Source organism: Colias eurytheme, chromosome 30, assembly GCF_061535395.1.
Source record: "Colias eurytheme isolate Ceu_HAF_F1 chromosome 30, ilColEury1 Martin Lab GWU primary, whole genome shotgun sequence".
Lineage (NCBI taxonomy): Eukaryota > Metazoa > Arthropoda > Insecta > Lepidoptera > Pieridae > Colias > Colias eurytheme.
The window spans coordinates 5,433,869-5,461,392 of record NC_143009.1 but is presented as its reverse complement, the minus strand read 5'-3'; the positions used below and the strand labels follow the sequence as shown (position 1 = coordinate 5,461,392).

The 27,524-nt window shown below is 32.1% G+C and overlaps 1 protein-coding gene across 1 annotated transcript; it reads left to right on the top strand.

The window, feature by feature from the left end:
• The first annotated feature begins 506 nt into the window (after positions 1 to 506).
• On the top strand, positions 507 to 26,780 carry LOC149895846 (putative multidrug resistance-associated protein lethal(2)03659). Its single transcript, XM_090118448.1, has 31 exons — positions 507 to 640; positions 5,736 to 5,851; positions 6,033 to 6,095; positions 6,565 to 6,641; positions 7,042 to 7,144; positions 7,480 to 7,584; positions 8,095 to 8,197; positions 8,431 to 8,659; positions 8,970 to 9,126; positions 9,847 to 10,140; positions 10,958 to 11,081; positions 12,114 to 12,275; positions 13,160 to 13,289; positions 13,756 to 13,865; positions 14,356 to 14,481; positions 15,160 to 15,261; positions 16,031 to 16,139; positions 16,358 to 16,508; positions 16,630 to 16,715; positions 17,009 to 17,177; positions 17,852 to 17,978; positions 20,577 to 20,727; positions 21,108 to 21,335; positions 22,072 to 22,181; positions 22,536 to 22,647; positions 22,937 to 23,114; positions 23,707 to 23,893; positions 24,425 to 24,597; positions 25,058 to 25,174; positions 25,897 to 26,029; positions 26,560 to 26,780. The coding sequence occupies exons 2-31, from the start codon at positions 5,772 to 5,774 to the stop codon at positions 26,593 to 26,595; spliced, it is 4,032 nt and encodes a 1,343-aa protein (XP_089974574.1). The 5' UTR covers positions 507 to 640; positions 5,736 to 5,771; the 3' UTR covers positions 26,596 to 26,780.
• The last annotated feature ends 744 nt before the right edge of the window (positions 26,781 to 27,524 follow it).

Sequence of the window (27,524 nt, the reverse complement as noted above, 5' to 3'; positions counted from 1 at the left end):
CCGGGACGGACCTCTAGTAAAATAAAATAATGATCGATTCTTTGTATGCTCTAAAGTCTAAAACAAAGCTCTAAACATTTCTCACTCAGTTATCTTTTTGTATCTGAAGAAAATTCCTATTTATATCTGAAGAAATGTTTCTTTAATAATTTCGCGAATATATCTATACATAAATATGAGTGAGCACGGAGCATACCTATTCAAAAGCTCAGTTACCATGGTAACTATTAATTATTAAAATCTCATTTACGTTTTTTTCCCGCGAGCGGTTAGCCTCCATAACTTATACTGAAAAATATCTAGATATACATGTACATATCGATATATCTACAGTCAATTATTTCACCACATTGTACAAAATTATATCAACCCGAAAGTTTCATAATTATTATTGCATTCAATATAACTTTACGCGCGAAAGTTTGCAAATTAGAACAGTTCAACAGCAGACACCAAGGTCACCACAACACAGTCTGATTTCGTTGTAGAATTGTGAAGACGTGCGTGCTTGACATATTTTATCTGTATTTTATTTATTTAATTTAATTACAATGTGATTTGTGGATTTGGATTGTCTACAAATTCTACAAGTTTACGAACGTCAGATTTTGGAGATTCAGGCGGGAAATATAATTTTAAGGTTAGTTTTTTTTATTAATTTGAATTTAAGAATTTAATAATATGAATGAATGAACCAATTATTTAGTTATTATGGTTATTATATGTTTTTTCTGTGGTGGTATAAAATAACCATTTTATGTGATGGATATTACCTACTTATAGATAATAAATAATTTTACGGTTTAATCGAATTGAAGTTGAACAATGAATGAGCATTTATAATTAATAATAATGAAACAAAAACAAAATGCCCTTTGTTATATTTTTATTGTTTGTCCTTTTGTCGGTATGTAAGATGTTGCAATATTATGATAGAGTTTTGCCAATTTTTTATTTTACGTATAATATTAAGTAAATTAGGAAACGTTTGATTTTTTTATAAGAATGATTTAAATAATTATTGTGTTCCCCAAAAAAAATATTTTTTTTTAATTTTAAAAACCTATAAATATTAAATCGCTGTTATTATATTTTATTTCAATCACATTATTTTACTAATAAAGTGCAGTAAAAAGTTTTGTTTGATTTTCCTTCTAAATGCATATAAGATAATTATTATTAATGTGAGAATATACTTACTTCACATGGATAAATAGTACCTACTTACTGTTTTAATGTTTTAATAGAACGAGCTTTTTGCTAAATATTGCGCAATGTTTATTATACCAATTTACTCTGACTAATACCACATTGTAATACCTACTGTGCTACTGTGTTTGTTACTCTTTCACTCGAAAACCACTGAACGGATTTTTATGAGACTTAACAGGGATGTAGCTTATGTACTGAATAGTCCGGGATACATCGCCCATTTTTGCAAGTGATTACTATCAAGCTAATTTTTCGTGAGTAGCTTTATTTTGATGAGATGCCCAATAATTTCATGTACAAAACTCTCGATTGTGGTAGCTACCAGAGGAAACAAGGATAAAATATTTTGATTTGATGGTTCTCAAATATTAATTACTAACTGAATGTTTTTTTTTGTTCAATCTCAAGATAATTATCTAAATTATTCGAAAAAATATTTGTCCTACAAAATCTATGGTTTGATCAAAGAGTCCCCCTTTCCGATGTGTATCGATAACGAAGTCATCATAAATGATTACTAACCAGCTGATTTTTTTATTTTCACTTATTTAATACTTATATAATTCAACAGGCATATTGTCCTACAAATTGCGTAATAAATATTTGAGAACCGTCAAATCAAAAATTTTTATCCTGGTTACCTCTGTAAGCTACCACAATCGAGAGTTTCGTACATGAAATTATTGGGCATCTCATCAAAATAAAGCTACTCACGAAAAATTAGCTTGATAGTAATCACTTGCAAAAATGGGCGATGTAGGTATCCCGGACTAGAAATAACGCATAAATTATAGTAATACATGGTTTGGGTGAATCCTCGTGGCACAGATAGGCTATAATTAAGAATTTTTGGTTTGAATTTGAAAGTTCAAAATACCCAAAGGTGACTGATATAGTGATCTATCAACGCACAGCCCAAACCACTGGACGTATCGGGCTGAAATTTGGAATGCAGGTAGATGTTAGAACGTAGGCATCCGCTAAGAAAGGATTTCCCGAAATTCTTACGGGAACGGGGAAAAACGGGGATGCACGAACAAAGTCGTGGGCGGAAGCTATAGTTTACTGTTTATATAAGTATAATACCACAGTATTACAATATTATAATATAGTACTTTATTGCCTGTGATTAAACTAGTGTCCGACCGAAACCGGTTTCCAGGCCGAAACCGAAACCGAAACCGAATGTTCGGCCGTGGCTTCAGTTTCGGCCGAAACCGAAACCGAAACCGAAACTCACGTGGTCAAGTATGAAATTTCTAAAAATACTGAACTTTGGTGCATTTTACCTATTATTTTGCCTTAATTAGGGCATGAATTGAAAATACAGTATGTATATTAAATTTGTTGTAATCATTTATTTAATATAAAATAAAAATAATACTTTTAAAATATTAATAATAACAATTTTAATTTTTATTATTTTTTCAAATTAAGTTCTCAGTAAAATCAGTCATCTAAATCAAATCAGTAATTGTTACTGTTACTTTAAATACTTTAATACATACTTTGGATTGGTATTTGTACTTACAAGAATAATCAGTCTCTTTTCAGGTACCTCTTATATAAAAATAATAATTATTAATTACTATTACACCCAGTTCCAATCTCAACATAGATAATCAAAAATTGTTTCCACCAGCGTGGGTCAACCAACCAGCGTCCGTCAAAGCGTTGCCGAGGAAAACGAAGTTAGGCGAGCGTGAACGTGTATGAACTAAGTTCACTGAACTTGCCAAAAAAGTTTCGGTTTCGGCAAAAGTTTCGGCCGATTTTGGCCGAAACCGAAACTGCGGCCGAAACTTGATTTTTGGCCGAAACTTGGCCGAAACCGAAACCGAAACCGAAAGTTCGGTCGGACACTAGATTAAACGAACTGGAGGATTTGTATTATTTTAATAATATTTAAAAAATGGTATTCTCAAATCATTTTTGATCAAGTCTCAGTTAACTACAGTATGTCAAAGGAACGATCGAGCAATTATTGTACACTAGCGGTCCGCCCCGGCTTCGCCCGTGGTACAAGTTTACGTTTTCTCTACATAAGAACCATCCTCGTACTTCAAGGAATATAATAAAAAAAGAATTATCGAAATCGGTCCACCCGTGGATGGGTTTCATTTTTATATATTATATAAATATACCTAGAGGAAGATAGAGGTAGATGGTCTACATTCGAAAAACATAAACTTCTCTTAGATCACAGTTGAAAAAATATACCTATTCATTTATAAACATAAATATTGCCCAATCTTACATCGTCGTGACCGCCTCCTTGGTACAGTGGTTGACGCGTGAGCGTAGCACCGAGTAGCACCGGTTCGATTCCCGGTGGAGACGAACAAAAAAAAATGTCTCGGTCTGGCAGGACACAGAAGGCTGCTCACCTTCCTGTCCCTAAAGAAATCGATCAGTGAAACAGATGTATAATGCATCTGCCCCTTAACCCTCTAGGGGACACGGGAATTAAAAAAAAATAATAATAATAAATAATAAATTCTTTATTTGACAACAAAAAATATACATGTACATGCAATTATAGGATAACTTACATATAAGTAAAAACATAAAACCGTAGCTGTAGGTACAATTAATTGCAATATTTGAACAATGTCTCCTATGCTAGGAAATGTCCTGTGTTACAGGAGACATATTTTATCCGTCCGTTGATACAAGATATATACCTGAATATTATAACAATCAGCGGCGGCCTTAGGGGGTGGCGAACGGGGCAATCGCCCGGGGCCTCGCTCTTGCAGGGGCCTCGCGCAACAAGCAACAACCCACCCAAGCAAATTTAAAAAAATGAAAATGTGTGCGTGTACTGAGTATGTTCATGCGTGTGTATGAAGGAAACGACGATATTATCTCGGTGCTGAAATACATAATAGAAAACAAATTAACTGAAGTTTACCCCACTATCGAAATAGTCCTGAGAATTATTGCCACCACAACTGTGACAGTTGCGTCTGCTGAAAGGAGTTTTTCGAGGCTTAAAATTATTAAAACATATTTGAGGAATTCGATGACACAAGATCGGCTTTCAGCCCTTGCTATTCTTTCAATCGAAAATTAGATCAGTCAGAATCGACATTCGAAATCGAAAATTTAACAATAATTCCAAAAGTTTTCAAACTTCGGTCAAGTGAATGGTTCATTGGGACGACAATAAATCTCATTTTGCAACCTTGTCCGCAGTCCGGAACATTGTTAAAATTGCAATTAAATTATTTTTTTGCTGTATGGTCGTGAAAAAAATTCCAAAAGTTCTGCAAACTTGGGGAAGTTTTCGATATAACATTTCATATCACGTATTAAATTTGCAATCAATCTAAGTGTACGGAACATTGTTAAAACTGCAATTAAATTATTTTTTGCTGTATGGTCGTGAAAAAAATTCCAAAAGTTCTGCAAACTTGACACAGATATCGGAAATATATACCGAACGGTTGTATAAATTTGCAACCTTTTTCGTTGACCGGAACATGTTTATTTATAATTATTTTTAATTCGTGGTCATTTTTTCGAGTAAGGTGGTCTCGGAATAATTACAAAAGTTTTGGAACTTGGTTGCAAACTTCGAAAACATCTATTCTGATGCATTTACAAATTTGCAACCTCATTCAGTTTAATAAAAAAAAAACATTAATATTCAATATTACAAGATGTTCCGTACACTGAGATTGGTTGCAAATTTAATACGTGATATGAAATATTATATCGAAAACTTTCCCAAGTTTGCAGAACTTTTGGAATTTTTTTCACGACCATACAGCAAAAAATAATTTAATTGCCAGCTGTGATGTGTACCTATTTAAATAAATAAAAAAATAAATAAAATTGCAGTTCCGGACTGCGGACAAGGTTGCATAATGAGATTTATTGTCGTCCCAATGTACCATTCACTTGACCCAAGTTTGAAAACTTTTGGAATTATTGTGAATTGAATGTCTTGACTGACCAGAAATGACGTAGCTCATTCGTTGGATTATTGTGCTTTAATTAAAGATTTTAGCCTTAGGAAAAGCCGCAAATATCAATTTTAAAATTTATCATCTCTGTATTTGTTAATTTGGTAAATCTTTCTATGTATAAATATATAGATAAATATTTTAAAACTCAAATTTTATTCATTTGTATAACTTTATCATTTCTCCTCAAACATGACAAATACCTAAACCAAACAACCAGACCTACTTTCGCATCACATACATTTCACAAAGAGCAAAGGGCCTCGCAAAGGGCCTGCCGCCCGGAGCCTCGCAATGGGTAAGGCCGCCGCTGTAACAATTCTATACTATGCAAGTATCACTTTAGCCGAAAATTTGATGACTTTAAAGAATAAACTCTTTGCAAAGAAAATACATATATATAACTCTTACGTCGTGAAAAAATTTTCAACAGTATAATTATTAATTAGGGACTATTTCCACGTATCTATACTAATTAATATAGACTGAAGAGCTTTGTTTAGATGTACGCGCTTATCTCAGGAACTACTAGATATTTTTATTATCTTTCAGATATTTATACCACGCCAGTATTAATATTTATTAAAAATGGACGCCGGTCGCTTTAACACAGAACGTCAGCAGAACCCGCGGGAGAAAGCTAGTTTGCTGTCTAAAATATGTTTTTGGTAAGTGACATTTACAAATACATTTTCTGTAGTGTACACAATATTGTACACTCGATTAAGTTTTTGAGTTGCTACTATTTGAAAATTCATTTTAAAAATTCATTCATCAAATTATAATTTTTGTGGTAAACAAACATAACAATAATCAAAGAATATTAAATACAATGCTTTTTAATTACAGGTACACTCGTCACATATTTCTATTAGGAAGAAAACGACAATTAACCATAGATGATTTATATAGGTCAGTTTTTTTAATCCCTTCTTCATTACGATAATATAATAAATAATATAATAATTACTAATAAGAGTTTAACTAAGAGTTATTGACCATATTTCAGGACAATTTTTACACACGACACGATTTGATACCATGCTTTCGCTTGTGTTATGGAAACCAGATGGCTGATAAACCTATATCATTTTAAATAAATACGTTTATATAGATAATTAACATCCAGACACAGATCAAACATCTATGTTCATCACACAAATATGTGCCCTGGAATCGAACCCACGACCTCTGGCTTGGAAGGCAGGGTCATTACCAACTAAGCTAACCGGTCAGTCATAGTTACTCTACTACTACTCTACCGTTTACTCTACCCATGTAAAGCACTAATATTATTAAAGTGGTGTCTAATGACGATACAATAATTTGATGAGTTTAAGCGTGTTTTTTAGTTTTTTTATATATATTTTTTTAATTACAGATGTTCCCCACACCATAGAGCTGCGTTGAATGGAGAAAAATTAGGGGCAAAATGGAAAGACGAGTTAGATAAACAGGGTAAGTTAAATGTAACGAAAAAAATATGAAAAAATTAGATTTATTTCACAAATAGTGAACCTAAAGTAAGGATGCTTTTCCGCTAATAATGTGGGAGGATGTGTAGCGAGGAATGTGTTTGTTCATTTATCTTGATTTAGTTTGAAGTTTGAAGCGTTTAGCGTTTGAAGCGATACTATTGATTATTTACAAACACATTCCTCGCTACACATCCTCGCACATTATTGGTGGAAAAGCACCCTTAATGTCTAAAGTTTATACATTATGCATATTGCTGTTTTTTATATTGTCTTTACAAAATATTTAAAGATAAAAAATAGCAATAATAGTAATAATTTCGTAGTACAAAAATCAACTTTCGAAAAAAAAATTTTTTTGTTAAAATTCATATTTTTTTCAGTGCGAGGCGGAAATCCATCATTACTAAGAGCAGTAGCATGGATTTACGGACCAAAGTTCTTCCTTTTTAATATTACTTTTGCGATAATAGATTCTTGTATAAGGTTAGTATTATAATGTAATAACTAAGGCAGCCTCATTATTTAATAATTTAAATAATAAGGCTGAATTTATGGCCTAGTCTGCGGTTTTTTTAGTACAATATTATTAATGAAAAACACAGTTAAATATATGTATTCGTATTTAACAGGCGATAAGGAGAAAACGTTATTTTTACAGCTCATTTTTAATAAGATTCAACACAAAAACAGCTTACCAATTTTAAAGAATAGAAAATATTCGATTACGAGACGAAATCCAAATTAATTTACCATAATATTTATCGATTGTCATACCTAAAAATATTTTTTTTACTTATTTTATGATATTTTTTTTCCAGAATAACAATACCAATGTGTTTAGAAGCTGTTATAAATTATTTCTCCCCCTCTCACTCCGGGATGTCAGATAATGAAGCGTACATGTATGCGGCTGGTATTGTGGGGTAAGATTTTTTATTTTATATTTTTTAAAGGTATTTTATGTTCATTGCGTTGGAGAACTTTAAATTTGTTTGTTAAAAAATTGTTTTTTTTGCTTGTAAATAGGTATTTTAAAGTTTAAAAAAAGCGTGTGCAAAAAAGCACACGTGTCAGAAGTAAAACTCAACAAGATTCAAAATCGTCGCCTTACTTCATGATGGGACGGTATTGCCCTGACGCGACCTTGAAATTTTACTTTCGACTCGCATAAAGAAGTTTCACTTCAAAAAGAGTGCCTAAATGTTTCAAAATGCAGGATTTTTTGATATTTTGTCACATTAAATGAGCATTTTTTCTGATTACTTCACTATAAAAAGGTTTATCTACTATCCCAGTCTTTAATTTACGTTTTTTCCACTGTTTCTATTAATAATTATTGATTAAAATAAAATAAATTTTAATACAGGTAATATGTTAAAATTACCATTATTAAAATGACATAAAATGTAACTCAAATAAATATTATTTTTTAGCCTAATGTTATTGAGTGCTGTCATGACACATTCCATGCTACTTTTTCAATTGGAAAGTAGTATGCTACTTACGAGATCATGTTCATCTTTAATATATAGAAAGGTATTTTTTTTTACATTTCTTGTGAATTTAAAGGACATTTTTAAAATTAAATTAACATTAGAAAACGTCAACCCATTTCACAAATTTAATTTCAGGATATAAATAAATTACAAAAAATAAATTAACGTCATAATTTTTTCTCTGTACAATACATTTTTTGTAATTATTTATCTTTACACGCATCAAAATTATAAAAATTATAGTTTTTTTTATAATTCTATACTTTTTTTCAGCTTCACCACCTAAATCTAACAGCTGGAAAAGCATCAGAGGGTCTTACAGGATATATAGTTAACTTACTTACTATCGATGTGGAAAGATTTGAAATAGCAGCCATATATTTAATAGATTTAATTAGAATACCCGTGGAAAGCTCTATAATAATATATTTAATGTATCGCCATGTTGGAATTCCAGCGTTACTCGGTGTTGGATTTCTGCTGCTTTTTATACCATTTGCTAGTAAGTTTTTGTTGTTTTAGTTGTTGTGTGTTGGTGTGTTGTTTAATTTTGTTGAAAGTTTTAGAATATCAGATTTGTAGTCTACTGTAAAAAAGTGAAAAAAGCAAAACAGGTTTAAAAAGACACACGAATATTACCTTATGGGATTATTAATAATCTTAACAATTTGATAAATTCTATTTTCATAATATTTTATGTCGATATACAATCAACCAACTTTATTTTTGCACACCACACATTTTTTTGACAAAAATGTTTCAGATTTTTTCCTGTTTTAATCAAAATATTAATTATACAATATAAATTTTAGGTTATTTGGGTAAATTGGCAAGCAAATTAACAGAAAAGATGACAATTAGAACTGACAATAGAATTCGACTCATGAACGAAGTTATACAAAGTATTGAAGTCATTAAAATGTACACTTGGGAGAAAGCCTTTGCTAAAATCATTGGAACTGCTAGAAGGTAAGAAAAATACTAAGTTTATCTTATATATAAAATTCTCGTGTCACAATGTTAGTCTGCATACTCCTCCGAAACGGGTGGACCGATTCTCATGAAATTTTCTGTGCATATCGGGTAAGTCTGAGAATCGGCCAACATCTATTTTTCATATGTACCACGGGCAAAGCCGGGGCGGGCCGCTAGTAATATCTATAATTCTAAAATAATTATTTCTTTGAATGCTCTTATATTAAGAAAAAATGGACTGATTAAAAAAATATAAGTACTATTATAGTAATAGGCTAAGTTTTAAAAACATTGTACTTGAAATTGTATCAACGGGGAAGCAAGTATTTTTAAGTAATTCCAATTTATGAGTCTCTGTCATATTTCATCCAAATCGGTTTAGTCGTTTTTGATTCAGGAATTATGCAAAAGTTATGCAAATCCTTACTAATATTATAAATGCGAAAGTAACTCTGTCTGTCTGTCTGTTACTCAATCACGCCTGAACTACTGAACCAATTTGCACGAAATTTGGTATGGAGATATTTTGATACCCGAGAAAGGACATAGGCTACCTTTTATTGCGAAATATGTACCACGGGCGAAGCCGGGGCGGACCACTAGTATATTATATCTCAAAATACTTACTTTCCACGCGTTCATTAGCAAAAAATCTCAGTTCAGTAAAACTAACCAATAAATTTTATTACTAATAATAATATTAATTAATTTCAGAAAAGAACTAAACATGATTAAAAAAATAACATGGATATACGCCACGATGTTTTCCTGTTCCAAATTAAACACGCAAATAGCGCTCCTCATTACCATCCTCTCATACATAGCCTTCGGTAACTCGATAACGGCTGCGCAGATTTTCGTGATAATCTCCTATTATGAGAGTCTAAGGATGTACATGGTTGAGGCTTTTCCGTTGTCTATAACTATGACTTTGGAAGCTTATGTTAGTGTTAAGAGGATACAGGAATTTTTAATGTTACCTGAAGTTAAGCCTAAGCGGGAGAATGGGTAAGTAAAAATAAAATAAATAAAATATTTCAGGACAATTTTCACACACGGCACGATCTGATCCCATACTTTCGCTTGTGTTATGGAAACCAGATGGCTGATAAACATACATATATAATTTTAAATAAATTCGTATATAGATAATTAACACCCAGACACAGAGCAAACATCTATGTTCATCACACAATTATTTGCCCCGGGTGGGAATCGAACCCACGACCTCTGGCTTGGAAGGCAGGGCCACTACCAACCAAGCCAACCGGCATTTAAAATTACATAATATGTATATTGTAAAATTAAATTGTAAAACTGACATGATTGAAAAGAGCAACTATTGAGTTTCTTGCCGGTTCTTCTCCGTAGATACTGCTTTCCGAATCGGTGGTAAATGTTAAAAATATGTAATGACGTTTCAAAAGTGCTTCAAGAAGGAGTCTAATTGAATAAATAAATGTTTGAGTTTGAGCTCTCGCAGTTATAGCAGAAATAGCAGAAGTAGTAATATAAATAATAGGAGTAGCAATAACACTCCTAGTAGATAATGATAGAATTTTTGAAGTGAAACTTCTTTATCGGGGTTGGTAAAAAATTTAGTGTAACATTTTTTCGTTACGCGTGACATTTTTTCGTTACGCGTGACATTTTTCCGTTACGCGCTATCTTTTTCTTATCCCTGCCACGCGTGATTTCGACGTATTTCTGTAAAGTTGCATATAGTTAATTATTATAAATTATTTTTTGAAAAATAAGGTCATAAAGAAGTTTCACTTCTTACACGCACACATTTTTTTATTGATAATTATTATTATCTTTACAGATATATTAAAACTATCCAAAATAAAATGGAAGACCTAGTACAATTTAAGAATTTCACAACGCACTGGATCGCACCGGAAATATCTGGAAGTAAGAAGGCAGCGCTGTCTCATATCAATTTGACGGTGAGTCTATTATTATTAAAATCGTATTTAATAATCATAATTGACAATATGTTTGTTTGTATTTAAGAAAAAAAGAGCGTGTGTGCCAAGCACACGGGTCAGAAGTGAAACTTCTTTGGCAAGGTTTGACAAAATCGTCGGCTTACTTTATAACATGACGATATTGCTATGTCGCGACCTTTAAATTTTACTCTCACTTTGCCTAAAGAAGTTTCACTTAAAAAAATAAAGATTTAACATAATCTTTGTAAAAACATCGTATAAATTTATTCTCGGTGCAAAAAATGATAAAAAATAACTTCAAATTTGGTATCTGCTAGTTTAAATTTATTAAAAGTGAACATCATTATGTAGGTACTCAAAACAATCGTTTATAAAAAGGTCGTCAAAATATGTTCATCGCAAATTATGTTAACTTGATGGTTATGTTCAAAGTCTATTGAAACTCGGTCTAGTAGACAGACTTTTGTTTCAGACAATTTTTAAGCGTGATTGTGAGTCTAGTTATTTATTGTACTTTAACGAAAACTGTAATTATGTGATGTAATGAACATTATTTTTGAAGTGAAACTTCTTTATCGGGGTTGGAAAAAAATTTAGTGTAACATTTTTTCGTTACGCGTGACATTTTTCCGTTACGCGCCATCTTGTTTTTATCCCTACCACGCGTGATTGACGTATTTCTGTAAAGTTGCATATAGTAAATTATTTTTAGAAAAATAAGGTCATAAAGAAGTTTCACTTCTTACGTGTGTACACTAGTGCACGCACACATTTTTTGTTCGACGTCTACTATCTTCGCTTTTCTTTTGCTTTGTGGTTGTCTGGTAGAAATCGCTCAATAGCGATAAGATCGCCTTCTTTACCTCAATATCGAGTCCTGTATTTTATGTTTTTCTTTTTGTTTACATTAAAGTTTTGGTACTCAATTTTTTGTGCTTTTGTGTCATTCGTTAATTTCATTTTTGTGTATCGTGCCTTGCGGCGGTTTTGTTAAGAAAATAAACATTTTTTTATTATTATTAATTTCAGATAAAACCAAATACTCTTACTACTATTATAGGCACAGTAGGGTCAGGAAAGACAACATTACTTCTAGCCATGTTAGAAGAACTACCACCAAGTGATGGTAGTTTGACAATCAATTGTAGTATCTCCTATGCTTCACAGGAATCTTGGCTTTTTGATGCATCCGTAAGTTCTATATTGACTACAGTTATTATTTAATGTTAAACCCGACTTCAAAAAAAAAAGGAAGAGGGTCTCAATTCGGCCGGTATACATGTTACAGTCAAAACCCTTAACCAGTCAAAAACCTTATTGACCGGTAAAATTAGTCAATAAGGTTATTGACTAATAGGTAACATATAAGGGTGTGGGTTAGGTTAGGTTCGTGTAGGCGACGGAGCGATGGTTCCTATTTTTGTGTAGTTAAAAAAACATGAACCTAACCTAACCCACACAATTATATGTTACCTATTAGTCAATAACCTCATTGACTAACTTTGCAGGTCAATAAGGTTTTTGACTGGTTAAGGGTTTTGACTGTAGCACATATATTTTTTTTCATTTTACCAGTAATCATTATCGTATTAAATGTAACATAAGATTTGTGTAAATGTTTTTCTTGTATTTCTGATTATTTGTAAGTTTTGGGCAAAAGGAGAAGTTATTTAATATTGTTCTAACATAACACATCACACAATAAATGTATCACATAATATGGTTATTATATTATGTAAGTTGTTTGTTGTGTTGTAACCATGTTTGATTGCAAATAAATGATTTGATTTGATTTGACATCAAATAAGCAAACATCGCTATCACGCACACACACAATATACGATCACACACACTCACATAATAACAAGTTTTTGTTGAAATACACAGAATTAAATGTTATTAAGTTATTAAATATGATATTTTACCTAAATATGGCTGCTCTATTATTTGACGGTCATATTTATACAAATATGCGTAAAGAAATAATATTTTGAAGGAAATTAAACATAAATTTTTATAATTTCTTTTTTATTTTTTACTCCTAAAGTATATTTAACTATCAACACTATTTCAAGGTACGCCAAAACATAATATTCGGGCAAGAGTTCGACAAGGACAGATACAATAAAGTGATCAAATGTTGTCAATTGGAAGCTGATCTAAGTGGTTTCTTGCATGGAGACCAATCTCTTGTGGGAGAAAAAGGTAATTAATGAATGAATAAATATATTTGTAGTGTAAGTGATAGTGATAGTGGTAGTGACATATTTAGTATTGACACTTATTCTGACTGCTACTATTAAAATAAATAAAAATACTCTGAGGATGGTTGGATATTTGTTACCATTTCACGAAAGAACTTCTCTATATTCTACCTATGGATGAAACCTTATAGTATACCTTTTGCCCGCTGCTTCGCCCACGTTTTCAAAGAACATCGCATAGTTCCCGTTCCTGTGGGATTTCCGGGATAAAAAGTAAAAAATTACCTAAAAAGTAGCGGGTCTTCAGCTACCTACATACCAAATTCATTATAAATGGTTCAATAGTATTTGCGTGAGAGAGTACAAACATCCATCCTCCATCCTCACAAACTTTCGCATTTATAATATTAGTATCCATGGAATAAATGAATTTGGTAATTATTATTTCATAAGTATTTTTATTTTAGGAGTAACATTATCTGGAGGCCAACGAGCTAGGATATCTCTAGCTCGATGTGTTTATCAGAAGGTTGATTTATATCTATTAGATGATCCGTTGGCAGCTGTGGATGCTAAGGTAATTATTTAGTGGTACAGATATAAAAATAAATAAATATTTCAGGACAATTTTCACACACGGCACGATCTGATCCCATACTAAGCTTTCGCTGTGTTATGGAAACCAGATGGCTGATAAACATACATATATAATTTTAAATAAATACTTATATAGATAATCAACGCCCAGACACAGAGCAAACATCTATGTTCATCACACAAATATTTGCCCCGGGTGGGAATCGAACCCACGACCCGGTCAGTAAGCTTATGAATATATGTACTACTAGCTTTTCACCTCGCCCGCTTTTCAAAGAAAAACCGGATTTCCGGGATAAAACCTATCCTATGTGTTATTCTGATGTACCTATAAGCTATATTGTGGTAAAGTTTCATTCAAATCCATTCAGTAGTTTTTACGTGAAAGAGTAACAAACATCCATACATCCATACTTACAAACTTTCGCCTTTATAATAGTAGTAGGATACTTTAAGTTTACCATTTCCAGGTATCCCAAGCGATATACAAGCAATGCATCCAGGAGTTTCTCGCGACCAGCACAGTGGTGCTCGTCACACATCACTTACATTACGCGAAACATGCGGACAATGTGTGTGTTATGAAGGAGGGAAAGGTGAGTGGGATTAAATCATTTATATCCATATTAAAATGATTATAAATACAGTTTTTTTCAAGAATAGAAACAATTCGATCGTGCTTAAGGACGATCTATTAATTAGTAGTTTTTGTGGCATTAAATTGGGTTTTAACGTTGTCCAATTGAGTTTAGGGAGAATAATAATAGTTTAAAAAAACTAAAAAACACGCTTTTTATAGAAAACCGAACTAAAAAATAGAAAATTTTATCAAATTAGTGTATTGTCATCGGTCCTCAATAAATCTACAAAGTTTGAACGAAATCTGGCCGTTTAAAGTGGGTCAAAATCGCGCCCAAAGAAGTCGGTTACAAACATACAAACATACAGGTGAAGCTAATATAAAGCGTGTAAAAAAGGAAAGCAGTTAAAATTGGATATTTTCATTCAGTTGTATGCGGATTATATAATTAAGAAATGGAGTATAAATTACATTTTTTCTAGTATGTAGTAGGAAGTTAAGGTAAAAACAGTTTGAATTGTGATTTATTGCATTTGAAGAAGGACTAGGTGAAAATTGAATTTTAATACTTATTTGAATTAAGACATCATTATTAGTTTTTATTGGGTAGTTTTAGTGTATAAAATAACAGTGTCTTCTCATTAGTGTGTTTTTACATTAATTATTTTATACAAAAACATGCTACTTTTTATAGATTGTAGCTCAAGGCACATACCAAGAATTAAGAAATAAAGTGTCTGAGTTCGAACAATTTGGATCGGGTGATCATACAGAAAATGCCACTCAAGATGTTAAGGTATGTATTGAAAGAAGAATTAATTTGAAAGAAAGTAATTTTATTTTAAAAAGTATAAAAAGTGTATCTAATAATATTTCTAAGCACATAATAATATGGAGTAATACAAATTATTATGTGCTTAGATATTAACATTGTTTTATCTGAATCAATTAATTAAAATATTAGTATAAGAATTTTGTTATAGTTATATTGAATATTGTACCTGAATGAAAGTGATAATGTTGAGTAAAATCTCAAAGTAAAAAGTCCAAAGTTAAAGTGAAGGTCCAATTTTGTAAAACACATTTATATACAGGGTGTCCCACTGTTGGTATACTAAGCTCAAAGGAGGTTATAGATTTGCATACGCTGAGTTCGTAAAAAATACTTATAAAATTCCAGATGCAGTTTTTTTTCAAAAAGATGAATTCTTAAAACTCTATGTGTACACTCATAACAAGCAACCCGCCCAGCTTTGATAACAGCACGTGACCTATCGATTATGTTTTCATTGATAAAATGCTCACATTAGCGAAGCGGTATATGTCGGCTGCGTTAAGCTAGAGAAGAAAACATGAACAGGATTTTCAGATAAAAATTAGCAAAAAATTTATGATGTTGTTTTTATGTTTTTTGGAAGTATTTTTTACGTGATCAGTGTATGCAAAACTACAAGTCCCTTCGCGCTTAGTATACCGATAGTGGGACACCCTATACTTATATTTATAACTCTTATATATTTATATATAAGTCGTATGCATAAAATGAAATAAAATTACATTTTCAGCTTAAACACAATTCACCGAACGTTATTCAAGAGAAATTAAAGAGACAGAAATCATTGTCTGAGTCAATTCACAATGCAGATGAAAATATATCGGGACCTGAACATCAAGGTATGTACCTATTGTTTGTTTTAATTCGATGGTCAATTTGATATTTTTGGTTTTATGGCATTCAAATGTATAAATAATTTATATAGAATAGAAAAAATTAAACTCAATCATTTATTTATTCAATTTGACTCCTTCTAGAAGCACTTTTGAAACGTCATTACATTTTTTAACATTTACAAAAAAGCAACAATAAAAAAATTGTCTTTATTTTTTATTAGATGAAGATCAATCAGAAGGTGCAGTATCAAGTAGTGTGTATATATCTTACATCCGATGCGGGGGTGGCAAAACTGCTATACTATTATTGATATTACTCTTCATGGCTGGACAAGGGTTCTATTCGTCTACTAACTTGTGGCTTACTGAGTGGTGAGTTAATTTATTTATTTACTTATAAATTGTAAAAATCCATTTTTTTAGTACTAAATGCATATTTTGTAGTAATTTGAAAAAATGTTCAAATTTGTATTGCAATATTTATTTATTTCAGGGTTAACGTTGAAGAAACCAATAGTGCTACAAATGTAATAAATTCTACTTCTATAGTTAATAATACATCAATAAACAACCAGACAGGTATTTATTTGATCTAAAAACCTTTAAATATTGTTTTTTTTTAAATATTGGCTTGAAATCAATCCATTATTTCATAAATTACTAAGAAATAGGCTCATATACAAGGGTTTAATGAAACATGTATGCTTTTTAAGTTTTTAATTTCTATAGCACTCAATTGATCAACGGCTCAACAAATTTAGATGCAATTTATCATACTATACTAAAATTTTTGAGCATTTAATTTAAAAAAATCAAAAATGGCTTTTCATCCTTTGCTGATAATTTTTTTGTGTATGACATATTTTTTTCAGTTACATATGGAGAGTTACAAACGAACAGACTGCACTTAGTCAGAGAGGAATACGTCTATATATACGTATCTCTAATTGTTGTGTGTCTGTTTGTCACATGGACGAAATTATTGTATTTCTATAAAACTTGCCTTCGAGCGTCTGTTAAGTTGCATGAAAATATGTTTGAGTAAGTTATATTTATTTATTTATTAGAAGAGAGAAGAAATACTCCATTCATTGTTCAAATACACAAAAAGTGCTTATTATTTGTGAATTTAAAACAGATAAATTATCATTAAAATCCCTACTTAATATTATAAATGCGAAAGTACTACTCTGTCTGTTACGCTTTCCCGTTTAAACCTCTCAACCGATTTTGATGAAATTTGGCACAGACAATCTTTAGACCCTGAGAAAGAACATAGGACTTTAGACCCTTATAACAAAAAACAACGCGGGCGAAGTCGCGGGCGGAAACTAGTAAAGACTAAAATCTGACGACCATATAAATTCACAAGTCAATTGAAAAATAAAGATAGAAACCGCAAATTCAACTTTAATCACTTATTTTTTTCACTTGACACTGAAAAAAAAAAGACGTGTGTCACTCGGGGACTGCCGCGGTAAAGCTATTGCATGCTATGCCTTCAAGCCACACCTCCGCTCTCGTCAGAGTGGGGAGCGTGAGGTTTTTTCGTTACAAAATTTCTAGATTCGGTCCCCGCGCTCAAGGCCCGCGATAGAAGCTATGCAATAGCTTAAAATTCTTTTAATTAAGTTCTTCTTTGCAACGGCTTATTTAAGAGAAATATAATTATCTACATAATTTTAACGAAATTAAACCCAGATTTAAACCCTCAGGGGTGTGTCAAACGCACCGATGTGGTTTTTCAACCACAACCCGTCTGGAAGGATCTTGAATAGATTCTCAAATGATATGAGTCAAGTGGATACCATGTTGCCTTGGACTTTATCGGAATGTCTTTCTGTAAGTCAATTTTGAGTAATTATCTTTTATAGGAAAAATAGAAATAAATTTAAAAAGTTTGGAAAATCCAAAAGTGCACGCCTCATAATTTTTTTTTAATAATTATTTATTAATTATTATTTTTGTTTATTTAATAACAATTAAACCACATCGAATGAGACCCTGAAAAATGAAAGGGTTCTATTCCTGAGCATACTCAAGCGTAAGAAAAAAAAAAAAGACTCGATTAGTAAAGTATTTCGGTCGCTATCGTGTTAACAAGAAAATCCTCCGCACATACAGACACACGGACGTCCAAGACAGAACTTTTTTAAACTGTTTTTTAACTAGTTTAAATAACAAAAATGACATCAAAAATATCATGAATGTTAAAAATAGTGTTTTTTCTTAATATGTGTGTGTATGTATTATCTTACAAGTGCAATGTATGATACATAAAGACATTTTAAGTTTGAAAAATCAGATGTTTTGCGCGAAGCGACAGTAGTACCCACCTCAACGCTTCGCTTATGAGGCGTGCAATTGTAGATACAACTGTGAATTTATAAGCTTTTTAAGAAAGAAAAACGAATTCCTTTTTTAGTGTTTATCTATGAAAAATGTTAATGTAATAAAACATGAAAATATAAAGTCAAAGAAATAGTTACAGTCAAAGTCCCAATATAAATTAAAAGTGCAGAAGTAAAGCTTATATGATTTTCTCTTGCTCTATACTTATATATTTATATTAGTTTCAATATTGATCATAAAATGTATTGTTATTTCTGTAAATGTATAGTTTTTATGTCCCGGTAGTTACTACTTCACACGTTTTTTTCATTGATAGATAAATTACATGAATGAAAAAGTACAAACAGCAACACAACACACTAAATATAATACTTATAATATAACAAGAGTGATAACAGTAATAACATGTACGGGCGGTCTTATCGCGATAAGCGATCTCGGCCAGATAACCCAGAATATGTAGTAGACCCATTGATAATATTACTACGTATGGAGGAGACACCACGAACAAAATCTGTGCGCCATTTTTTTGCTCTAACTAAGTTTTAAAAATTATTATCTAGTTAGGTACTTACCGATAAAAGTTATTCCTTTGCACTTTTCCGTATTATTTGTATTATTTGTACAATTGCGTAACACACACGAAGGCATTTTTGATGCGTTTCACTTTAAAACAAATAAAAAATGAGCGTGCAGTTACGCCATATGGCGTATGTTGAGCGGAACTTATGTGATGTAGGCGGTGTCGTCTCCATATTATGTATATCTCATTGAGTAGACCCGCGTTACACCGGCCCCTGGCCTATCCGTCGCCCCCTGTAATCCAACATGCCTAAAAATTGCTGAATCCCTATTTTTTGACAATTTTTACGTGGATCAAGCATTGTTCAACAGTGTACAACCTGTACAAAAAGTTCCACCACTATATTGTACTCTACTCGAAGATATTGTTTCAATTCCAAAATACACAATGAAGCATGATTTGTACCTACTTCTGAATCAGAAGTACCTACAAAAGATCATGTATCGGGGCTCACTGAAAATCACTCGGTGAACATCTGCGACGTTTTTTACATCACAGATGTTCACCGAGTGATTTCCCCTTTTGATGGCATCATGCTTCACGGACTATACACACTTCAATGCGTATTTTTAATACCATATAATTATTATAAGTTGTATACGTAGTATATTATTATTAGTCTGTGATATAGTTATAGTTATATATTCTTTATTGCACACAAATTTTTAATTTTACAATACAAGGATATCAGAAGCAATTGGCGGCTTTATTGCTAAACAGCAATTTCTTCCAAGCAACCAGTACCAAGCATGAAATATACAGTTGCAAATATGGGAAGATAGTGTACACATAAAGCAAATAAATTAATACAAAACATTCAAATCAGAATAAACAAAAAAAAAACAAACAATATCAAAAACACTAAAAATAAAACACAAAAAGAAAAACAGCACAGAAAATTAGCAGGTTTGCAAATAATGATTCTTTACCATATTTTTAAAAGACTCAAGCGATTGAGCTTTCCTAATGCTGGTGGGTAGACCATTCCAAAGTTGCACAGCTTTAACAGTAAAAGAAGCGATATAAGTATTGATATAAGTATTGTATTTATAAATTGTTTTCATAATGTCCTTGTGAGGCTATGTGCCATTATATAAACGTTTTCTTTCTTTCTTTCTATAACATCTTATATTATTATTAGGTCCGTTCTTTGTCGAATAACAAGGTACTCTTGCATGAAAACGCCCGGACTATAGGGGATCTCTAGGCTATCCCTATAATCCGATAAATTCGATACCTCGACAAGGCCCTGCAAAACGATTGTCGGAATACCGCGGGTCTACTATATATTATTCTTTTCCAGCCTAATTAGATGGATAAAAAAGAGCGTGTGTGACGAGCACATGTGTCAGAAGTGAAACTTTTTATGCGAAGATATCAAAATCGCCTTACCCCATGTCGTGACGATATTGCCATGATGCGAATGACCTAAAGAAGTTTTTAACTTCAAAAATGGTATAAATATTTTGGTGGTGGTATTTTTAAATTTTAATTTAAATTTCCAGTTCTTCCTGGAAGTGATATCGGTACTGATAATAGTGTGTTTGGTGAACTGGTGGCTGGTGGTGCCCACTGTGGTAGTGGGTTCGGTTCTGTGGGTGTTGAGGTCATTGTTCCTCACCACGAGTCGGGAGATCAAGAGGGTTCAGGCTATTTGTGAGTATTTGAGATGGATATTTTGAAATAATAAAAGTCTAAAATATTATTTTGGTTTTGAATAAATTATTGACCAACTTTTCGGAAAACTGATAATCAAAATGATTATTTTCTTGCTCTTTGGAAAATGAGGTTTTACCATGATTTTTTAATTTATTTTATTAGCTTACATGGTACATTGTGCATATGAATTCAAGCTCCTCAGAGTGATGAGTGAAAATCTATATACATATTTTTTTGCAATCGATTAGCTATTGTATTTTAAGAAATCACTAAATTTTCTTCAACAAGTGCGGCCATTTGATTTTTGAATTTTTTGTCCTTTTCTTCCGACGAATACTTGTTTTGCAATAATTCAATTTTAAAACTTTCCCTTCCAGCTGTAAGCCTAACCCTAAACCACGCGACCTCCACTGTAGCAGGTTTAACAACAATCCGATCCACAACCACTGCACCAACTTTGGTACGTGAGTTCGATTCCCTGCAAGATCTGAGGACATCAGCTCAGACTATAGAACTCACTACTGATAGAGCGTTCGGTTTCTGGATGGATATTGTTTGTTGTTTATATTTGGGATGTATTACGTTTAGTTTCTTTGTTTTTGGAGGTGAGTTTAAAAAAAAACTACAAGTACTTCTTCAACGTTAAAATCATATTTTAATATTTACCAGATTTCTCGTTCATCGCCATTATTTTGCCGACTCACTTACTCGTTCATTCGTTGACACTCACAGCTCACTCGATAACACACTCATTCACTTGCTAACTCACTCACTCGATCATTAAATCACTTCCACTTGCCTACCTTGTTTGTTGAATTTCATTTACCGTTTACGTTTTTATTTTGTACTTTAATCAGTTTTCATACAATTCAGCATATATGTATACTAGCGGGCCGCCCCGGCTTTGCCCGTGGTACCTACCTACATGTTTAAACTATCCTATCTCTCAAGTTGGATCGAACTGCACATGGTGTGCGAATTTTATTATAATCGGTTAAGTGGTTTAGGAGTCCATTGAGGAGAAACATTGTGACACGAGATTTATATATATTAAGATGTTCAATTGTATTTTTCGTAGCCACAAGGAAACCATATAAATTAATCTTATATATAAAAATGAATCGCAAAATGTGTTGGTAAGCGCATATCTCGAGAACGGCTGAACCGATTTCGATAATTCTTTTTTTATTATATTCCTTGAAGTACGAGGATGGTTCTTATGTAGAGAAAACGTAAATATGTACCATGGGCGAAGCCGGGGCGGACCGCTATATAGTTTATAATAAAAATCTCCATTATACTTTATTCTTTAAAAATCTTTATTTTTTAACAAAATTCCAGATACAATAAGTGGTAACGTAGGTCTTGCTATCACACAAGCGCTAAGTTTGGTCGGCATGTGTCAGTTTGGTATGCGACAAACTGCTGATGTGGAGAATCATATGACCTCTGTAAGTATTTAAAGTTATAATAATGAATTATTTGCATGTTTGTTTGTTCCGATGAAGCTAGGAAACTACTCAAATGGTGTATTTTGTTCATTAGAGAGCTCCTTCTTCATGACATAGTCAATATTTTTAAAGATCATTCCACATTTTGTCCAAAGAAAAATTATTGTTTAAATCAAGAACATTTTGGAACGGTATTTCCGTTGCAAAATTTTCAGTAATTTTCAAAAGTTAATTCACAAATATTTTTAAAAGAATTGAATTGATTTGGATGCAGTTTTCACTTATTGTGTTATCTATCATTATTTTTATGCCCAAAATTAATTGGCCGAAGATGATGAAAATAATTTTTTCTAGGTCGAAAGGTTACAAGAATACGCAGATTTACCACCTGAAGAGCCTATGGAGCCAGATACAAAGGCGTTAAGGCAATATCCAGGTTTTGATTTTAACACGTGGCCTGAAAAAGGTAATGATTTAGTACTTTTTATTGCTTATAGCTTAAGATATAAATTTAGTAAGGGATTTAAATTACTTGAAAAGAAATAAGAAAATCAGAAATGAATAGTAGGGTACTTCGAGTATGAACACACAAATATAATGATCAGAAAAAAAACATAAATAATATAAGGAATGTCGAAAATGAAGAAAGATGGATAATCTAAAGTGTTTGTCATAAATACTCAGAATAATAGATTTATTATTCAATTTATTTATTTGTGTTAATAATATTTTTTTATTAACAACTTATATTTCAGGTGAAATATCATTCAAAGATGTATATCTTTACTACGATAAACCACCAAGCATAGACAAACAAACAGACACAACTCCAGCATTACGAGGGGTTTCGTTTACAATAGACGCGGGGGAAAAAGTCGCTGTTGTTGGTCGGACTGGGGCGGGGAAGAGTTCCTTGATTTCTGCTTTATTTGGGTAAGTTAATAGTAGTCTTAATGTTATTAACTTATTAATATTGTATGTATTTTATTTGGTTGATAATTTGAATTTAAGACATAGTTAAAATTACTTAAGTTATCGAAGTAAATAGTATTGTAGAAAAAATGTAATTATTATCTTTTAGTTGGTTTTATAAGTTGAAATTCACATATGTAGTTAAAAGTGTTAATATTTAAATTAGTACACAACAAGCACAATATTTATGTGTGTTTATCAGTCATCTGGTTTCCATAACACAAGCGAAAGCTTAGTATCGGATCAGATCGTGACGTGTGTGAAAATTGTCCTGAAACAGTATTTTCTAGTGTATGATTTTACGCGAAATAATTTTTAATTTTTTCATTTAAAAATTAAAGAATTTTTAACGGATTTTAAACGCGATTTATTCATTATATTATTTATTAAAATAGCAATTTTTGTATGACCGTCAAGACGAATAACATCTCAGTCTCCCCGTGACTACGCTCGCTGTAAACGTCGGGTAAATAATATAATGAATAAATCGCGTTTTAAATCCGTTAAAAAGTCTTTAATTTCTATTGTCCTGAAATATTTATTTATTGGCTAGGTTACACCGCACAACCGGCACCATTGCTCTAGACGGTGTGTGCGTTACTACAGCTGGGTTGCGCTTGCGTCGCTCCCGCTTGTGCGCGTTACCGCAGCGAGCCGCGCTCTTTGCGGCCAGTTTGCGGGACAATATGGACCCCGCGGGACAGAGGGTTGATGCTGATATTAACGCTGCGTTGAGTGAGGTGAGTTGGTGTGGGAGTGGGTGAGTGGGTGAGTTAGATGAGTGAGTGAGTGAGTGAGTGAGTGAGTGAGTGCGTGAGTGAGTGAGTGAGTGGATGAGTGAGTGGGTGAGTGAGTGAGTGAGTGAGTGGTATGTTCTAACTTAGGACGTGGTTTGATAATCACAATGACTATATTATAATGAAATTCATGTTGTAGCTGACATGCTATTCGACCACGAAGCCATGACATGTTTTTTCTGTGATTGTCATAACACGTCGTGAGTTTTCTGATTATATAACAGGAATTTAACAACGTGCTTTTTACGATGATCACATTGCATTGTGATATATTTTTCGCTCAATAAGATATAGTCACCGTAAAATTGTAATCGTCGATAGATTACAAGCAAATATTTTGTAACACACGTAATTTTTCGACAGTTTGCAATCTCCCGAGTTGCATTTATAATTTATATGCCGTTTTTAATTTTACGATAACACATACAAACGCTTCTGCAAATACAATTTTCATAATTATCCAATTTCTTTTAGGTGGAACTTGACACCCTTATTTCTAACCTCCCTGGTGGTCTAAACTCCCGGTTAGGGGATGGAGGGGGGAACCTATCTTGTGGTCAGAGACAGTTACTATGCTTAGCCCGAGCTGTGCTTGCGAAGCGAAATATTCTAGTGTTGGATGAAGCTACCGCTAATGTTGATACGGAGTAAGTTCTTTTATTTAGGTGTTTTTTAGGAAAAAAATGTTTATCTATACTAATATTATAAATCTGACGAGTTTGTTTATTTTAACGGGCTTTTCTCTAGAAATACTGGTCCGATTTGAAAAGTTCTTTCGGTGTTAGATAGCCCATTTATCGAGGAAGGCTATAGGCTATATATCATCTCGCTAAGACCAACAGAAGCGGAGCAATGCGGGTGAAACCGCGGAGCACAGCTAGTTTTATATATAGTAAAGAGAGTTTTTAATTGTGTTTAGTGATATTTAAACAAATAATTTGCGCTTAACACACTTTTATTAGCTTAACTTGTATGTTTGTTTGTTTAAAGATTCGATTTTGATAAATAATATTATATTTAATTCAAACTTTGTACACTTATCATGGATCAGTGACAATACAATAATTTCAGAGGTCAATAAATGTGACGATAATCATTTTTTCGCAGGACAGACAGACAGATACAAAAAACAATAAGGAATAAATTTGCGAACTCCACAGTGCTAACGATAGCGCATAGACTGAACACTGTCATGGATTATGATAGAGTTTTGGTAATGGACAAGTAAGTATTATTTTTTAATTGTATTAATAATCGTATCAAAATGTTCGTTGATTTCGAGGCAAATATATCTGTTATTAGGTAATAAAATATGAACAAGTCAATAACTGCGTTAAAAACAACCGACTTCAAACTTGCACTTGCAACATTTACAAATACAGACAAAAATGCTCATAAAATAAAAACTACTGGGCCTATCCGAATAAAATTTTTATGGGACCAATTCGACACCATCCCGCATCGAACAAAAAAAGAATCACGTAAATCGGTTCAGAAACCACGGAGTAATCGGTGTACATACATAAAAAAAAAACATACCGGCCGAATTGAAAACCTCCTCCTTTTTTTGAAGTCGGTTAAAAATATAACAATTTATAGCTTGTTATAAATACTTGTTGTGACACTGTACTTTATACCTATTAAAAAAACTAGGCACACACAGGCCTCAATATCCCCAAATAATAACTGTATTATTTTAAAACTTTTTCAATAAAGATTTTTTCTATTTTCTATTTTAAATTGCGCTAAAAAATTGTCCGAAATAAAACTCTGCCTTCACATGTTTTAGGCAGAGTTTTTTATTCGATAGAATAGACTTTGAACATTACTGCCACGAAATAAGGTGTTAATTTCAATGAATGTTTTATACAACTTTTCTATTCTTGTCTAGTTGTTTATAATACGTAAATATATAAATAAATGATTTGATATAATCTTTATTACAGAGGTCGTATAGTAGAATCCGGACATCCATACGTTCTTTTGGACACATCCAAACATCCAAATGGATTGTTTAAGAATATGGTAGAACAGACGGGACCAGAATCTAGTGGAGTGTTGTATAAAATGGCGGAAGAGGTAATTTTGTGTGTTTGTTTGTGTGTAACGTGGTAACGTGATAATATGTTGATTGAAAGATATGGTACTTTTTTAATTACTTAGGATTTGTTTTTTATTATTCAATTTGTGAGTTACTCGAGAATCACGAATTTTATCTTTTATTATGTTATACACAAGTTACTAATCCTACTACTTAATATGTATTATAATGCGAAAGTTTGTAAGGATGTATGTGTGTGTGTTTGTTACTATTTCACGCAAATACTATAACTGAACCGATTACTGAAATTAATGAAATTTAGCACACATATAGAGGGTAACTTGGATTAACACAATATAGGATAGGTTTTATCCCGGAAATCCCACGGGAACGGGAACTATGCAAGTTTTCAAAATCGGGCGAAGCTGCGGGCGGAAATCTAGTAAACAATAACTTTAAAACATCTACATTTTTTATTACTCATATAATTGAGTAAAGACGATCTAAAGAAATTTCCTAAAGTTTTTACTGCATTCTTAAACTAATAATTCAAAATTTTCATTTTCAGAGTTACGTAAAATTGCAAACTAAGAAGAATGCTTAGAATTACTATAAAGTCGAATCTAAGAAAGAATGGTGCTAGATATACTAAAGGTTTCTGTAAACGGGCTACAAAAAATGCAGAGCAAAGACGATATACGGCAATATTGCAGTGAAGTCAAAGCGGGTTTAATGATTTGCAATATAGCCGACTAGATATGAAATTCTTGCGTCTATAAAAAACATGAATTTTCCCCATTGTTGCACTGTTGCACTGTGTTGAGAGATATAATCGGCAACTTGGCAGCTATACCATTGCAGCAAGAAATTGTCAAAAAACTAGCCCGTTTACGAGCACCTTAAGATCAAGAAACCAGAAAAAAAATGTTATAACGTTAATGATTTTTCAATACAAAAATGATATATTAGAGTAAAAATATGGTGCGAATTAGTTCCTGAACAGTATTATTTATATAAAGAAGCTCATATTATTAACTTATTAGGTACTTAATGTGTACTTAAAAATGAACGTATTGTCACAATATCTACCTATTTTCATTGTACAAAATTAGTGATATATGTAATTAAATTATTTATTTATTTAAGTTTAATATTGACTTTGACTTTAACGTACGTTAATTTTAAATATGTTCATATATTTTCGTACTGTCATTTCTACTTTATAATCTATTCTGTATTTAATTCACAATTTTTTGTACCTGCCATATACATAAATATGTTCTTTTTAAATAAAGATATTATGATCCAATATTGTGTTTTATTTACCCCCGCGCAAGAAACAGTATTATGTCGTATCCTATCCTACATAATAATATTATAAATATAATATGTTTGAAAGAAAGAGAAAGAAAGAAATTACTCTTTCACACAAATACCACTAAACCGATTACAATGAAATTTAGCACACATATAGAGGCCTAGAGGGTAACTTGGATTAACACATATAATATGTTTTTATCCCGGAAATCCGTC

Coding starts and splice junctions, on each gene's coding strand:
- LOC149895846 (XM_090118448.1), top strand. CDS start 5,772: ATGGACGCCGGTCGCTTTAACACAGAACGTCAGCAGAACCCGCGGGAG. Junction 16,509..16,629: donor AACTTGTGGCTTACTGAGTG/GTGAGTTAATTT, acceptor TATTTATTTCAG/GGTTAACGTTGAAGAAACCA. Junction 21,336..22,071: donor TAGTTTCTTTGTTTTTGGAG/GTGAGTTTAAAA, acceptor ACAAAATTCCAG/ATACAATAAGTGGTAACGTA.